This window comes from Cololabis saira, chromosome 14, assembly GCF_033807715.1.
Source record: "Cololabis saira isolate AMF1-May2022 chromosome 14, fColSai1.1, whole genome shotgun sequence".
Lineage (NCBI taxonomy): Eukaryota > Metazoa > Chordata > Actinopteri > Beloniformes > Belonidae > Cololabis > Cololabis saira.
The window spans coordinates 44,975,567-44,993,171 of NC_084600.1; the positions used below are offsets into that span (position 1 = coordinate 44,975,567).

Here is a 17,605-nt window from a genome sequence, read left to right on the forward strand (position 1 = left end):
ACCCCCCACGCGTACACACACACTCACTCACACTCATATACATGTGCACACACTCACACGCCCACACCCACACACACACACACACACACAATAAGTGGACTGGTGACATGGCTTAGCACTAACGATCCAGGTGAGGAAAACACTACCTATGGGTGGCCGTCCACACTGAGAAGCTCCACCGACCACGACCACCAGAAGCATCGCCACAGAGACCCCCCCAACCCGGACAGACCGGGGCAGACCCCACACAGAAGGTGGAGCCCCCCCCAATCTATATCTATATAAATCTATATAAAACTTAAGATGAATAATAAATAACATAAAGTAAAAAGTCACTAAAATGGATTAAAGTTTTAGAGATGATAAAAGAGCTAAAGAAGTAGACACAATACATAGCTAAAAACACTAGGTAAATAAGATCAGATAAAAGCCAAACTAAAAAGGTGTGTCTTGAGCCTCCTTTTAAAAATATCAACATTCTCTGCGGCCCTGAGGTTCTCTGGCAGGCTGTTCCATAAAGAGGGGCCATAATGGCTGAATGCAGCCTCACCGTGGGTTTTGGTCGCGGTTCGGGGAATGGTTATGGGGTAGTTTCCAACTGAATGATATTCATGCCGAATGCCCGAGGACGGCATTTGGCCACAGATCACATCTGACTGTAAATACCCTTTAATTGCTTTTTGTCTTTCACCTTTGGCTTGTTGATTCCTGCCTTTTGTGCTTTGAACTTACTGTATAAAGAGTCATGATTTCAGCCACTCTGGGTCAGCACACCAACCCAGACACGATCTGCGTAGGTCTGCTCACCGCCGGCTACTGAATAAAACTCACTACACCACAGACTTCTTAACTGGTTTTAATAATATTCTTCAACAGGGGACACCACACACAGTGTGGCACATTTTGATTTATATTCACCCAACTTCACAACTTGTTTTCTGCTCATTACGTATAGAAACGTAATTCTCGTCAGTTGTGAGAAAACCGCGTAAAGTTATGGATAAGCCCTGAATTCAGGCATCGTGATGTAGAATTGTCAAATTGGTTTAATTCACCGCACGAATAGTTACAGATTACTTTTGTAATCCTGTATTGGACCCGGTCTTGGAACGTTTTGACCGTATAGAAACATAATTCTTGTCATTGTAAGAATGAGATGAACCTGCTGGATCTACTGCCATTACTGACTAACAACTGCCGCTTTTCTATTATTTATTTCTATTTTTTATTTCATTGTATTTGTTATTTACTGTTTAATTGTGTCTTGCTGCTTTTAATGTTGATGTAAAGCACTTTGAATTACCTTGTGTTGAATTGTGCTATACAAATAAACTTGCCTTGCCTTCATTCAAGGAAAGAGGCTTGTTGCAATCATATTGAACTGTTTAGTTTTTCTTTTAATGAATGAAATAAAGAATTAAATGAACTGGTGATGCAGCAGTAACTGATGATGAATGTGCAGCAGCAGCAGCAGCGGCTCTAAACTCTAAACTCTAAACTCTAATCTGCAGGACGAGGAACTCGTTGCTGCGTCACCGCCTCATGTCCGTCAGGATTTATCTGTAAACGAGGCCGACGCTAATCCTGTCATCCTGGTGAGCCGGGCCGCACGTGCACGGGGATCTGCACGAGGACGAGGACCGGCGTCACCAGTCTGAGGGGGGGGGGTAGACCAGGGATCCCCAGTCCTGCAGGAACAGAGACGAGGACAGGGCTGACTGGAGACCCGAGTCCTGCAGGAACAGAGACGGTACCGGCAGCTCGGAGGCTGCAGTTCCTCCAGTTCCTCAGCATTTCACCTGGAATACCTGCTGGTTCTGGTTCTCGGAGGCTCCAGTCCCTCAGACCAGATCAGACCAGACCAGCCTCAGCACTTCACCTGGAATACCTGCTGGTTCTCAATCTTCCTTCAGAGGAAGATGAGCTGCATCCCGGCCTCCCACAGGTAATCTTCAAGCTCAGTCCAGTTCCTTTATAATCTGAAAGATCCTCGTGTTCGTTTGTCTGCTGCACTGTAAGAAAACCAGGGAAAAGAATCAAAGTTAATACAAGCTTTTATTACATCATGCACAATGTTGTCCGGCCGGAGGTTTTACAATTCTCTCAAACCACGTAAGCAGGAGAGAAATGCACACTGTGGTCATCAATCCAGTTGAATTTATACTAAAAAAGGGAGGTGTTTTGTACCTGAATCTCATTGGTGGAGCAGCTGGGGGAAAGACACCCAAACATGTGTCACCTCCAGCCCCAAATCTCCTCTGATTGTCTCCCACCTGAGGTTAGGGTTAGGGTTAGGGTTAGAGTTAGGGTTAGGGTTAGAGTTAGGGTTAGGGTTAGGGTTAGGTTAGGGTTAGGGATGGGGTTGGGGTTAGGGTTAGGGTTAGGTTAGGGTTAGGGTTAGGGTTAGGGTTAGGGTTGGGGTGTCAACCCAGATCACAGATAAGACCCCCCCAATGCTAAAACATCTGTTTCTCCCCATTGTCTTCTCTTAACAAATGTTATGTATCTGAACTATCTAAACCTGCATATAAAGAAAAGAGTCGAGCCGTAAACAGAGGCTGACTCCGCAACTAGATAAAAACATCTGAACTATAGCTATACCTAAAGGATATTCTATCTTTTATCCCTGTGTCAACTAGGAACAACAGAGACACAACATACAAAAACTGGAATGCTCACAGGACCATAAGGATTCAGGAAATGTATAATATACTAATACTATATCATTGTTGCAGGTCATTGTCAGCCTTAAACTAGAAGAGCATCATGTGGCCCAACGTAGTTTTCTGAAGGGGGTGGTAACTCTGATCCAGGTGCCACTCAGGAAGGTTATCAGACCAGAATATCATCTACAGACATGGATCTTTTCAAAAATCATAAGTAAGTTTTGCCACCTTGAGTACTGACGGGTGAAATTTCGGGCCCGGGCCCCTGGACTAATACACCCGGGTCTGGATCCAGACCTGATCCATGTGGCCTGAATCAGGGCTGGGACGATACAGTAACTCACGGTTCAATACAGTGGCGATATGTGGCCCACGATAACGATAATATCACAATACACCATATCTACGATATTCGATATATTGCAAGAAATATCATAAACGATATTCGATTAGATTAGATTCAACTTTATTGCCATTGCACATGTCAAAGGTACAGGGCAAGGAATGCAGTTAGTTAGGAACGAGCAGGCTCGCCACCTGTCCCTTGAAATACGGAATTGCTACGTAATTTGGAATTAAATGTTGTGTTCCGTATTGAACCAATACGGTCTGTAGCCTTATAGAATTTAGATCACCTGCTGCTAGAGGTGATTGTGAGATCCCATTCAGGAAAACTGTATTTGGTCAATCAGTTCTTACCTACAGGACAGCTAAAGACTGGAATACAATCCCTCAAAACATCAGAGAGTCCATCTCATACAGCTCATTTAAAAAAAATCTAAAGAAATGGCTAATTGACAGCCAAATTTGTCGACACCAGTCCCTGATTTACCTGAAGTGCATGTAGTCCCTGATTTACCTGTAGTGCATGTAGTCCCTGATTTACCTGCAGTGCATGTAGTCCCTGATTTACCTGTAGTGCACTAGTCTCTGATTTACCTGTAGTGCACTAGTCCCTGATTTACCTGTAGTGCATGTAGTCCCTGATTTACCTGTAGTGCACTAGTCTCTGATTTATCTGTAGTGCACTAGTCCCTGATTTACCTGTAGTGCATGTAGTCCCTGATTTACCTGTAGTGCACTAGTCCCTGATATACCTGTAGTGCACTAGTCCCTGATTTACCTGTAGTGCACTAGTCCCTGATTTACCTGTAGTGCATGTAGTCCCTGATTTACCTGTAGTGCATGTAGTCCCTGATTTACCTGTAGTGCATGTAGTCCCTGATTTACCTGTAGTGCATGTAGTCCCTGATTTACCTGTAGTGCACTAGTCCCTGATATACCTGTAGTGCACTAGTCCCTGATTTACCTGTAGTGCACTAGTCCCTGATTTACCTGTAGTGCATGTAGTCCCTGATTTACCTGTAGTGCATGTAGTCCCTGATTTACCTGTAGTGCATGTAGTCCCTGATTTACCTGTAGTGCACTAGTCCCTGATTTACCTGTAGTGCATGTAGTCCCTGATTTACCTGTAGGGTTAGGGTTAGGGTTAGGGGTTAGGGTTAGGGGGGGGGGGGGGGTGGGGGTTATCAGTAAGTGTGTGTGTGTGAGCGGTAAGTCTGTGAAAACTTCGCCCCAGAGCTCCTCAGCCAATGTCCTTGATGTTATCAGACGGCCCGGTACAGTTCTGAAAACAAGTCCACAGATGTTTTTGAGAGAGGGGAGGGTTAGTGGGGGCAGAGCCACTTGTTTACATTCCACCAGGGAGATTGTGACTGGAGCAGCGGGCCAAGCTGCTCCGTCAAGGTCAGATTATAGAATCAACAATTGTATTGAAAGAAAGGAAACAGACAGACTCAGTAATTTTCCGTCTGCCTTAAGTCTCTGGTTCATCAATGGCGACTCAAAACAGACAAATTTGTGATCAATTCCCGCCAAGCCGAGCTTCCAACTTCTCCAAGGTTTTCTCCATCTTGCCAATGAGCTCAAAGACCGCCGCCAGCCAGCGATTCTGTTCAAGAATCGCATCCAGCTTGCGGCTTTGCTCTCCCAGCATTAAAGTTTGAGTGTTGATCCCCGTGCTCATTCCTTCAGCAACGTCGGGCAGCTCAGAAAGGGCCAAAACAGCTGTCAACGACTTACGCGGGTGCATTGGGTGCATTTACATTTTTAAAATGTTCATTAATGTACATTGTCCCTCTATAACAAATAAATGAGAAAGGAAAATGAAATGAAACAGAGTCCAGCTGGACCTTCTGGCCACGGCGCTACGCTAACTACTCAGTGATCTGGAACAAATGTGTGTCATCTATATATAATCTCATTTTCAGTCTCCAGATATTTTACATCATAATCGATCCATGTGTTGTCTTCGTTACCCGCCCCCCCGTCAGAGCAGCCTGTCGTCTCGTTAGCAGCCTGTTGTCTCTTTAGCAGCCTATTGTCTCGTTAGCAGCCTGTCGTCTCGTTAGCAGCCTATTGTCTCGTTAGCAGCCTATTGTCTCGTTAGCAGCCTATTGTTTCGTTAGCAGCCTATTGTCTCGTTAGCAGCCTGTTGTCTCGTTAGCAGCCTGTTGTCTCGTTAGCAGCCTGTTGTCTCGTTAGCAGCCCGTTGTCTCGTTAGCAGCCTGTTGTCTCGTTAGCAGCCTGTTGTCTCGTTAGCAGCTTACCTGCAGATTAACTCTGCAGAATCGTCCTCTCATCCTTCACCGACATCAGTGCTGACCAACGGCGGAGACAATAAGCTGCTTGTCTCGTCCCCGGTTGCCACGGAGACGTTGGAAATGCGTTATAAATGTGTGGAGGCTGCCGGGGGGTACTGTACGGGGATACTGTAAATCACGTGTCGGACTCCGGTCCTCGAGGGCCGGTGTCCTGCATGTTTTAGTTGTTTCTCTGCATCAACACACCTGATTCTAATTAACGGTCGTCACCACCTTGTCATCAAAGTCTGGATAGTGTTGATGACCGAGCTCCTTGTATCACGGTTTGATAAAAAAGGGACACATCTAAAACATGCAGGACACCGGCCCTCGAGGACTGGAGTCACCCCTGCTGTAAATGATCCGAACGGATTGAGCTAATGGAATTAGCTATCCAGGTCGGGACAGCAGAGTTCTTGTTCAGAAGTCTGAGGACCTGAACTCTGTAGCTGGGACGGACCTCCTCGGGCCCCCAGGGCCGTGGTCCTGCCTCGATGCATCATCTAAAAAGGTGCAGGACACGGCCCCTGAGGGCCAGGAACTTTTAAACCAAACTCCATGTCTACAGCTGAGTTAGAGAACTAAACCCAATACAGTCTGAACGGATTGGACTCATCATGACCTCACAGAGTCACTGACGGAGGAGAAACAGTATTTATATCCCACAGTGTGTTTTAAAAGAGCATGACAGTGACATCAACACACCTTATTCTAATTACCGGTCCTCATCAGCTTGTCCTGAAGGTCTGGACACATCTGTTGGTGAAACAGCTCCTTGTATCAAATGTTCTGAAGCAGAGAAACATCTAGAGAGTAGTGTATTAGTGTAGACGTCAAAAGAGAGTGAACTATCGAGTACTGATCCGTCCAGGGAGGAGATATCTAAAGGTGATACGTGGTAGATTCCAGTTGAATATTATCTTTGTTCTGTTGGTGTTTAAGTGAAGGTTGGAGGAAGCGTGTGTAATGGAAAATTTTGGTATAACACTGTCTGTTGCCTGTTTTCAAGTGAACATTCCTATGCCGAGGTCATGTTCCTTTGACACAGTACGGTTGCCAGGGTGATGGGTGATGTTTTGTCTAGTTTCCCAGCTTCCCAACTATAAGATAACTTTTCTTTAAGCACGTTCAGCTCACTCAGTACTGACGGTTCATGTGACCGGTTGCACTGTGTGGCTCCATTCAGTTGAATGTTTTTCCTCTTTTCATTAAACTTCAGAAAGACAGCTGAGGTATCCTGACATTCTTTTTGAACCACAATTTGTGCCACCACACGTGTTGGATATTGTAAACAGGTTGGTGTGGGACAACATCAGTATGAGGAGATTCTAATGTCTATGTAAACTTGTTGTTGCTGCTCCTTGGAGGATTTTAGGGAACGTCTTTAAATGAGGTTGCACTGGTGCCCCACTAGGGGAGGGGGGGTACCAGTCCTGGTCCTGGTCCCTACGGGAGGGGGGGGGTACCAGTCCTGATCCTGGTCCCTACGGGAGGGGGGTACCAGTCCTGGTCCTGGTCCCTACGGGAGGGTACCAGTCCTGGTCCCTACGGGAGGGGGGGTACCAGTCCTGGTCCTGGTCCCTACGGGAGGGTACCAGTCCTGGTCCCTACGGGAGGGGGGGTACCAGTCCTGGTCCCTACGGGAGGGGGGTACCAGTCGTGGTCCTGGTCCCTACGGGAGGGGGGGGTACCAGTCCTGGTCCCTACGGGAGGGGGGGTACCAGTCCTGGTCCTGGTCCCTACGGGAGGGGGGTACCAGTCCTGGTCCTGGTCCCTACGGGAGGGGGGGTACCAGTCCTGGTCCTGGTCCCTACGGGAGGGGGGGGGTACCAGTCCTGGTCCTGGTCCCTACGGGAGGGGGGGTACCAGTCCTGGTCCTGGTCCCTACAGGAGGGGGGTACCAGTCCTGGTCCCTACGGGAGGGGGGGTACCAGTCCTGGTCCTGGTCCCTACAGGAGGGGGGTACCAGTCCTGGTCCCTACGGGAGGGGGGGGTACCAGTCCTGGTCCTGGTCCCTACGGGAGTGGGGGGGTACCAGTCCTGGTCCTGGTCCCTACGGGAGGGGGGTACCAGTCCTGGTCCTGGTCCCTACGGGAGGGGGGTACCAGTCCTGGTCCCTACGGGAGGGGGGGGTACCAGTCCTGGTCCTGGTCCCTACGGGAGGGGGGGGGAGGGGGGGTACCAGTCCTGGTCCCTACGGGAGGGGGGGTACCAGTCCTGGTCCTGGTCCCTACGGGAGGGGGGTACCAGTCCTGGTCCTGGTCCCTACGGGAGGGGGGTACCAGTCCTGGTCCCTACGAAGGGGGGTACTAGTCCTGGTCCTGGTCCCTACGGGAGGGGGGTACCAGTCCTGGTCCTGGTCCCTACGGGAGGGGGGTACCAGTCCTGGTCCTGGTCCCTACGAAGGGGGGTACCAGTCCTGGTCCCTACGGGAGGGTACCAGGACCACCGAGGAAGAAAAACCCATTTCTGGGAGAAAAAAAATCAGAATTCTGAGAAAAAAGTCAGAATTGTGACAGGGTAGCATCTAAACATGCTGCAGCATGCAACACATACAGTACACAATTAAAAAAGACACAAAACAAAAATCAAAAAATAAAAGCCAAAACAATACATACAATAGATAATAGACAAATCCGTCACCTAAAACAAATCATATCCACAACACACCAAAACAGATGAAATTACTGTCTTAAATAGAATTTAAGTTTCCTTTTAAAAATTGGTTCACTGTGAAGGGGAAATGGTTGAAGATGGTTGTGATGCAAACGACTGTGTCATTAGCAGAACTGTCCAGACTTTACAGTCTTGGTTCCAGGTTCCTCCAGACCCCCGTCCTGCATGGTGTAGATGTTTCTCTGATTCATCACACCCTGATACAAAGGACCGGGTCATTAATTCACTTTTGCAGACCTTAATGACTGCTGAAGACAATCTATAATTAGAATCAGAAACCTCTCTAGGAGCAGGGTTGCCTGTTCCTGGTTTAAATAGATGTTTTTCCTCTTGCTTTTATTCTAAATCTGTTTTTTTTCTGTGTTTGTGCAGCATGAACATGCTCAGTCAGGTTGAACCTCAGATGGAGGACGGTCCGGCTCAGAGAAGAGGAAGCAGAGCCTATCAGGTACAACTCACAAGGATTAGCAGGTCATTGGACCTCCGGGGTGAATGTGATGTGTGAGAACATTGGACAGGACTTTAATGAAAGAAAGAAATACTTGGGCTACGGACAAAAAACTGAGATAATCAGGGATAGAGACCCCTGTTACCCCTTTTACACCAAGCTGGTTCTGGGCTGGTTCTGGGCTAGAGCCAGACTTCTAGCCTACAGGAGAACCAGGTCTTTGCTGGTCCAGGGTAAGAACCGCTTTACGTCGGGGGCTGGGGACGGTGTTACTGAACAACCAAAGCAGAATAAACACGGAAGAGCGCTGTTTTTTAAACAACGGAGCGTTGCAGACGGCGGTTAAGTTAGCAGACTCTTTTATTATTACATCCATTTATTTAATAATGGATGTAAAACAGAAGCAGCAGTAGTCTACGGTACAATCCACCAACAGTAACGTTGGCGGGCTCCGTGCCCATCGATGCAGCGGCAGCCTCGCGTCCGAGCCCGCGGGGAACGTTCCAGCCCTGGGACGCTTCCCCGCTCCCAGCCCGCTCCCAGCCCGCGGTTCTGGTTCCGCGTGCCACCAACACAGAGCCTACGGCGTAGGCTCTGTGTTGGTGTACGCAGCGACGCGCGCTGTACGCCGTAATTTCTTAACAGGCGTAGCTACAACTGTTAGATTTCATCTATTAAACCAACATTTATCTTCCTAAATGATTTATTTCATCCAGCGTAATTCTCCACAGAGCTGCAGGTTTCTCCCCGGGAAGACGGCGCAGGTTGAGCCGGCTGAGGAGCTGCTGTTACCATGGTAACAGCTGCTGCTGTGCCCCGGGGCTGCCGGCTCTCGAGTCAAATTTCTTAACAGGCGTTATTTGAATAAACTGAGCCCAGGTTGGGGATCTTAAAGGTTACTTTACCTGAAACAATATTAAAACTTAATAAAGTGGCATATTAACAGCGCTACAGCAGGAATTAAAACAGCTTTTGGCTCTCAGCTTCCAGATCAGGGTAGGGATGAAAACGAGGGGGAGTGGTGGTGACGTATACAGTAACGTGATGACGTGGCTCTCTGGCCAGCTGCTGGCTAGCACCAGCTTGTGTAAAATCAAACGGTTCTTACTTAGAACCAACCGCGAACCGGCTCTAGCACCAGCCCTGGAACCAGCTTGGTGTAAAAGGGGTATGATTAGAGCAGGGGTACTTGGGAACCAGCGATAGAGACGTATTTATGTATTTAACGGTCTATCGAACATTTGTCTTCACAAACCTCTTGAACGTCTCTGTTCCCCAACAGGAACCTCAATCCAGTCCCGTAAACGTTCGTACTATACAGTACGTACTAGTGGTGAAAACAAGGAGTTATTTGACTCAATCTTCCACGTTTAGAGCTACTTTCTATCTCAATTCATGTAGTGAAATGCTAGAAATCCAACTGAAAACATTTCTAATACTTGGGTAAATATTGGGTACTTGGGAATCAGAGATGGACTAAAATGCACCAGAATGTTGTTGATTTCCATCTTCATTGAACCTGACCTGGTTATTAGTATGTTTTGCACTTTCTGCTGGTGTCTCAAAGGTTTGACCTTGAATGAATGAATGAATGAATGAATGAATGAATGAATGAATGAATGAATGAATGAATGAATGAATGAATGAATGAATGAATGAATGAATGGTCTTTATTTCGGTCTTAAGCCTTGTACAAGTTAAGCCATTTTTACAAAACGAAAAATGAAAAAAGTAAAATAAACATTGCTGAAGCCGAAAAGACAATTCTACATCACAATGCCTGCATTCAGGGCTTTTCCATAACAGCACGATTTTATTTTATTGTGCACTTCGAGAAAAAAGTTGGAATGTCGAGAAAAAAGTTGGAATGTCGAGATACTATTTTGAGAAAAAGTCGAAATGTCGGTTTTCACACAACTGACGAGAATTACGTTTCTAAACGGTCAAAATGTTCAAAGACCGGGTCAAATACAGGATTACAAAAGTAATCTGTGCCGATTCGTGCGATGAATTAAACCGATTAGTAAGAAAGTAATAAGTCAGCGCATGAATCATGAATCTCCTCTCTGGTCCAGATCTTTCCGGAGACCAACTCCAGCGAGGAGTCGGACTATCCAGAGGATTTCCAGTACCGACGGGAACGTCTTCCCTCCATCGTGGTGGAACCGACCGAGTTCAGCGAGCAGGACGGAGGGCTAGCACGGTCGTCACGGTGTCAGGCTAGCGGGGACGAGGACGGACCAACGGAAACATCGGTGGAGGAGCAGGAGGAGGAAACGGACAAGAGGTGAGAACATCAACTCCTGCTGAAACCATTACCCAACATGAGGAATGATGTCGATCAGGAAAATCTTTTTCTTCTTCTTTTTGACAGTGCGAAGGCCCTAATGTATCTGTAGGAATGGTTCTCTTTGTTGTTTTTCTCGTTTTTCTTCCGATGAAAGGAGGGCCTTTTTCCCCCTAAACGTGCCCCAAAAGTCACCAAATTTTGCACCAAGCCAGGCCTGGAGAAAAATGTGATATTTAAAGTTATTCTATGCAACTTCCTAGAGCTAGCAAGATTTGAAAGTGGCGCTTCCTCTAAGCCCCGCCCCCCCCGCCCCCACCCACGAGCGCTCCGTCCAAAGCCTCGCCCCCACAAACACGAACGCGCATACGATTTTTAAACATTTTGGACAGCACATTTTCAACAAAACTACCCCATGTCTCATTCACCTGTAAGCGAGGCCGGTTTTAGGGGGGCAAGGGGGGGGCTGTGCCCACGCAAACGTGCATCCTGCCCACCGGCGTCTCCATCCCGGAGAGCGCCGGTGCGGCTGGCGGAGCGCTGCAGGCTCTAGAGCCTACGGCGTACCCTACGGCGTACCCTACGGCGTACCCTACGGCGTACCCTACGGCGTACCCTACGGCGTACCCTACGGCGTAGCTGTGGCAACAGAGCCTGCCGCGCTGCCGTGATGGAGACGCCTACATCCCCACGGACCCCATACAGCTTCCGAGCCGGCGTTGCGGCGGCTCTTCACGCCTGCGGTGGACTCTTCGTGTCCCCGCGGGCTGCTGCTGCTGCTGCAGGAGCTGCTGCTGGGCAGAGAGTCCTGCAGCAGCAGCCCGGACCGACGCTCTGCTCCCCGCTCTCAGACAGCGGGACCGAGCTGCTCTGGAAATAACTACATAATATCTATATACTGGGCTCCGTGGCAGAAGGGAGGGAGGGAGGGGGTTACACTGGGACACTGTGAGCCCAGGAGGACCCGTGGGAAGTGGACACGGGGGGCTGGAAGCGAGTGCTTGCATGGGACAGGGTGGGGGGGCGTGGTTTAAAATGAATGAATGCATCCAATGCATCTGATTGGTTCTTTCCCTTCCTGGACCTGGACCAATCCGTATCATTCGGACCGAATGGGCGGGGCTTAGAGGTGCCTCTTTCAAAATTCTTGCTAGCTCTTCCGGATCAGGGAGAATACCTTTAATGGTTTGTATTAATGAGCGTAGCCTACCGGCTCAACAGCGCCCCCTAGAAAACTTTGTTCCTCAAGCCCCACAATCCAGTTTGACGTACATGCACGAAAATCGGTACACACCTGTATCATGTCACAACTTAAAGAAAAGTCTCTTGGCCCCATGGCCCAAACCCAACAGGAAGTCACACATTTTCAATTAATCGTGTCATTTTGGCGCAATTTATGCCATTCCTTCAACAGTTAATACGGCCCGAACCGTAATGTGCACCCAGGTGTGTTATACATCAAAAGATTGACGCCAAAAAGCGCGCCCCCCCTTCATCTGATTGGTCCATATTTGATAGTTCCTACTTTCTGCTATAACTTTTAAATGGTTTGATATAAAGAGTCATGGTGGTGTCATCGGACTTAGTTTTAAGTCCTTGACCATAATTGGTTAAAATTACACGGACGATGGCTTGTCATCGCTGCTTGCAGCTTTAATTCTTATTCTATTCTTAACAGATATTTATGCAGGTTTTTGTAAATGATGGTATTTTTCAAAACGTAGAGGGGGAAATATCCGTTTTTGTAAATACCCGGATATGTGGAAACGTGGCCTGAGTTGTGTCTGATGCCAGCAATGTTTACTGTCGTCTCACATCTGTCTCACGTCTGTCTGGTTCTTTTTCCTGTTTTAGTTCGGTGATCAGGAAGTTTTCCATCAGTCCGTCCCAGAGTCCGGTGTCCACGTTCCACCTGACCCCCCCGGCCTCCCCTACAGCTGCTGAAGAGGCCCCGCCCTGCCTGAGGAACTGAACCGGTTTAACCAGGCCCTGCACTGCAAAGACTCAAAATCTTAACAAGAATATTTATTTCTAGTTAAAATCGACATTTCAACTTTTTTCATACAATTTTGACTTTTTTTCTCAAAATTTCAAAATTTTCAAAAAAGAGTCAAGAAAACTTTTTTTTTTTTTCTTCCGGCTCTGGACGAAGGCGGAAGCTTTTCTGTTCCACTGGTCTCTCAGCACAATTGACCACATTTTTGCAACAAGAAGTAAGAGAGCCCTCCTGTCCCGATGGGACATTTTTTGCTGGATACACAATGGATTCCTGGAAACATTGGAAACCGTTGTGTTTGGCGATTCTGTCCGTCGAGGACGTCGAAGACGCCTTCATATTTGGATTTATGATAGCAGGATGTCTCCTGATTATCCTCATGATTGGAGGTGGGGGTTTCCTAATGTATCGACAAACGCGTAAGTCGTCGGCAGCCATCTTGGCTCTTTCAGAGCTGCCGGACGTGGCAGAAGGATCAAGCAAAGCGATCAATGCTCTGACTTTTACGTTTGGGGAGTAGGGCCGTAAGCTGGACGCGATTCTCGAACAGAACCGCAGGCAGGCGGGGGTCCTTGAGCTCATTAACAAGATTGATAACAACCTGGAGAAGTTGGGAGCTCAGCTTGGCCGGAATTGATCACAATTCGTCTCATTGAACCAGTGACTGAAGGCAGATGGAAAATTACTGAGGCTGCCTGTTTTCAAAATAATTGCTGATCCCAGAATCTGGCCTTGACGGAGCAGTTTGGCCGATCGCTCCAGTCACAATCTCCCTGGTGGAATGTAAACAAGGTGACGCTGCCCCCACTAGCCCTCCCCTCTCAGGAACACCTGTGGACCTGTTTCAGAACTGACCGAGCCGTCTGATAACATCAAGGACATTGGCTGAGGAGCAGCTCTGGGCGAAGTTCAAAGACTTACCGCTCACACACACAATGATAAATACACCCTCCTCTATAGTCAACGCCCCCCCCCCCCCTTTTATCAGCCCCCCCCAACACAGTCAACAGGTTTGAGAGCCGCGCCAATGGCCGCGCTGCTCACTTGGGGTACTGTGCCGGGATCCCCCCCGTCCCTAGAACCCCCCCCCACAGACATGTGCAAGTCTTGTGATGATGATGTTAAATTTGGTATGTTGCTTTCTGTGCTGAGGTGGTTTTTTTGCACTTTCACACTGTGTATTTATACACAGTATGAAGTTCCCTTTTTTTCCCTCCCCCATCCCCAATGTCATCCTTTCTCTGATCTGATTTCGCCAGTTGACTCATGTCTCATGTTGTTATTGTTTTGTCTGTTGTCTTGATGGTTGTACTGGTTCAATTTCACTGTGCTGGGACGCCAGGTCAGCGACAATAAAGGCTATTCTAGTATTCTATTCTAAAAAAGTCGACATGTCGTTGGAAAAAACAACAATTTTCACCTGTTTCAAGTAGAGATAAAGATAAATCTCTAGATTTTTCTACTTATTTCAAGTGAAAATTTACTTGAAACAGGTGACAATTGTCAAATAACAAGTTATTTCAATGAGTCTTGTTTTAAGTGTAATGAGATTTTTTGACTAAAAATGAGACATTATAACTAGAAATAAGACAAATATTCCTGGTAAGATTTTGAGTTTTTGCAGTGTGGAAACCTCTGGAAACCCCTGGAACGGTGTAGACACGTGGATCTGTAACCGTCGGCAAGAACACTGAACGTCCCCAGTGGCGCCACCAGGGGGATATACTATATATATATGTATTAAATATATGATATATTAAAATATATATGATATATATTCTATATTAAAAATACATTCCCCTGGTACCATCTGGCCCCTGAACGTGATTACAGACACGGATCCTTTTACGTTTATTACTGTGTCTTTAAACAGTTTCCATCAGTTTTTAGTGTCGTATAATCTTTGCTTGGACTGTGAGGTTGTTCGGGTGTGAAGATCCGTCCTCGTTGGTCGGGAATCGGACCTGGAACCAGGAATCAGCCGGGGCTGCAAAGGTGGTACTTTTCAGACACTTTCCTTAAGAGGTTACACTGAGCAATTTTAGAAATATTCCAATTATCAATTGGGATTAACAGAAATACGGAAGAGAATCAGGGCCGTGCAGGAGAACAAATATTTGAGAGGAGAAGATTTTTTTTAATCATGCACTTCGAGAAAAAAGTTGAAATGTCGAGATTAATGTTGAAATGTCGTGAATTAAGTCGAAATTTTTTGACTTTTTCTCGACATTTCGACTTTTTTCTCAAAGTGCATAATGAAAAAATAATCTTCCTCCTCTAAAATATTATTTGTATTTTTCTCCCACCCTGATTCTCTTCCGTACAGAAATATACGAGAATTAACATGAAAATATTATTAATATTATTAATAAACATCTTGTGGGTACTTGAATGTTGCTGCATCTTTGTGGCGTTTTGTTTTCACGTGAAAATGTCATTTTCAATTTCATTTGAAGGAATATTTATTTATTTATTTAATTTTATAGTGCGGTCTAGCTCTGGGGTTTATTTTTAAGTTTTTACATTTATTATTACGCCCTCAGTTCAACGGAGAAGCAGAAATCTGACTGTAGAGACTCAACCAAATCATTCCAGAAGAGAATCAACCTCCGAGCTGCTAAAATGTTCTTCACGTTGCCTCAACGTTGGTATTTGTACAGTATTTTTAGAGATATAAACACTTTTTATTCCTTCTGATCACTGGTCTGCAGTTGCACATCTCTCAAATTGGGAGTTGATCTCCATTGATGTCCACGTTAAAAGAAATAAACACATTTACACTCTGGTCCAAAAGGCAGTTTTGTTTTCTATAGTTCCATTTCTAACTCATGACTGTACTGATAAACGTTGTTGTTTCTGCTTGTGTAAATGATGTTAAACCTCGTGTAATTACGTTGTTTTAGCTCCAACATGATGAACTCTGAGCTGGGAATAAAGACCAAACTGATTTTAAAGATAATTTGTCTGTTTTTCTCTGGGAGAGGAAGTTCCTACGAAGATGGAAAAAAAACGCTGTTTTTACAAACCTGATTAATTGTTTAAACCACAAATCCTGATCAAAATAGCTCCAAATTTAGGCCTGTGTTGAAAAAAATCGATTTTCCGATTCAAAATCATATCATTAATTAAGTAATTGTGTCATTAATTAATTAAAATGGGATTGAAATATGTCATTCATTAATTAAATGTGTCATTAATTAATTAAATACTGAAATAATTAAAAAAAATGTTTTACTTAAAACGAATTGTATTTTAATTAATTAATTACAGTTTTAATTCTAATTTTAATTAATTAATGACACATTTAATGAATAAATTATATATTTCATTCCCATTTTAATTAATTAATGTGTGATGTGTTTATTTATTTAAAAATCCTTCATAAATATCACATGAAGGTTGAGTTTAGAGAATCAGAACTTGGTCTCTGGCGCCCCCTGCAGGTAGGAGAGCAGGTAGCAGGTTACAAAGCTGCAGTGCCTCCTCCCACCACCAGAGGCCGCTGCTGCTGCAGGTAAACCAGGTTAGTTTCCTCCAGTTCACGTGGATTCCAGTTAGACCTGCAGGGATGTTTGATGATCAGGAGGAATCTGCCACTCTGATCCGTCTGAAGTAATTTCTATGTATATAATTGTAGGTAAATACATGAACCAGTATATTTGCACTGGACTTTTGACCTTTTTACCTCTTTGCACTAACTGTAACTACAGCAATGAACAGATATTAAAAAGAGATGTACATCAATTAAGGATAGAGAAATATGGAATAGTTGTGACAACGACCTAAAAATGTGCAGTTCTATCTACAAGTTCAAGAAAATGTTTAAAGAAAATATTGTAAATAAATATAAAACACTATAATTATAAAGTATATTATCAAAAAACATTCTAGAATGTGAAACGTCAATTTTATATTTTGTTTTATTTATTTATTTTCTTCTTTATGCTTTGTTTGTTTTCACGGATTAATGATTAATGCTAATCTTTCAGATTTAAACTGATCACAAGATAAAAAGTGTAGAAGCTTCGGCTAATGAATGATGTATTTATTTATTTAATTTTGGCACTAAAAATCCTCCATTTAGAAAAAAGGAAAAAGCTTCATACAATGATGATAAAAGTGTCTTATAGGCTTCTGGCCTATAAATACTTTAAACTTTAAATTCTGTTCACCTCTAACGGTGATGACTGAAAGCTGTCAATCATCCCATCCTCAGGACAAATCCTGAGGACAAACGGCTCAAAAACACAAACCACAGCTTATTTTATTCTCATATCGTGCTTTTATTTCAACCGTCAGCAGGGGCGTCAGTAGAGTTTTGACATGGGGAGTTATTAATAACTAATTATAAACTGTAAACGGGAAGGAAATAGCCGTGCAAAAGTATCAGAGTCTTTTTAAAGATGAGGTTGTTACGGGTCAGTTTGAGGGTTAGAGACGTGACAAACAACCATGTTTACTGTGGAGGGACATTTGTGTCTTAACTATTCAGTCAAAGAAAAGATTGCTTCAATCAAAAAATATATTTTCAATACAAAAATTTTTCACTTCAATCAAAAAAAAAAATTCATCCATCCATCCATCCATCCATTGTCCACCGCATTATCCGAGTCCGGGTCGCGGGGGCAGCAGTCGGAGCAGGGATCCCCAGACTTCCCTCTTTGATTGAAAAAAAATTCAATCAAAGAAAAAAAGTGTTTGAATGCAAAAAAATATTTGAGACCCAAAACATTTAATTTGAACACTTTTTTTGGATTTAAAATATTTTTGGGGGATTTGAAGGGATTTTTTTTTGATTGAAGTGAAAAAAAGTTTTGAAGTCTTTTTTTTTGATAGAATCATTTTGACACAAACATCCCGCAGTGGATGATTGAAGCAATCTTTTTTTAT

General features: G+C 45.0%; 1 protein-coding gene across 2 annotated transcripts; it reads left to right on the top strand.

Moving 5' to 3' along the window:
* Nucleotides 1-1,711: 1,711 nt before the first annotated feature.
* On the top strand, nt 1,712-12,932 carry LOC133459419 (protein LBH-like). Of its 2 annotated transcripts, XM_061739318.1 has the most exons (5): nt 1,901-1,945; nt 2,736-2,880; nt 8,357-8,432; nt 10,508-10,719; nt 12,574-12,932. In XM_061739318.1, exons 2-5 carry the CDS (start codon nt 2,858-2,860, stop codon nt 12,689-12,691), a joined length of 429 nt encoding a protein of 142 aa, XP_061595302.1. In that variant the 5' UTR covers nt 1,901-1,945; nt 2,736-2,857; the 3' UTR covers nt 12,692-12,932. The 2 variants fall into 2 exon arrangements, with proteins under 2 accessions (XP_061595301.1, XP_061595302.1); XM_061739317.1 differs by lacking the exon at nt 2,736-2,880 and having other exon boundaries at nt 1,712-1,945.
* Nucleotides 12,933-17,605: the final 4,673 nt, after the last annotated feature.

Bases quoted from the DNA above. Each gene is read 5' to 3' on its own strand.
- LOC133459419 (XM_061739317.1), top strand. From the start codon at position 1,920: ATGAGCTGCATCCCGGCCTCCCACAG. The intron at 1,946-8,356 runs GTAATCTTCAAG...GTGTTTGTGCAG, and splicing joins TGCATCCCGGCCTCCCACAG to CATGAACATGCTCAGTCAGG. The intron at 8,433-10,507 runs GTACAACTCACA...TCTCTGGTCCAG, and splicing joins GAGGAAGCAGAGCCTATCAG to ATCTTTCCGGAGACCAACTC.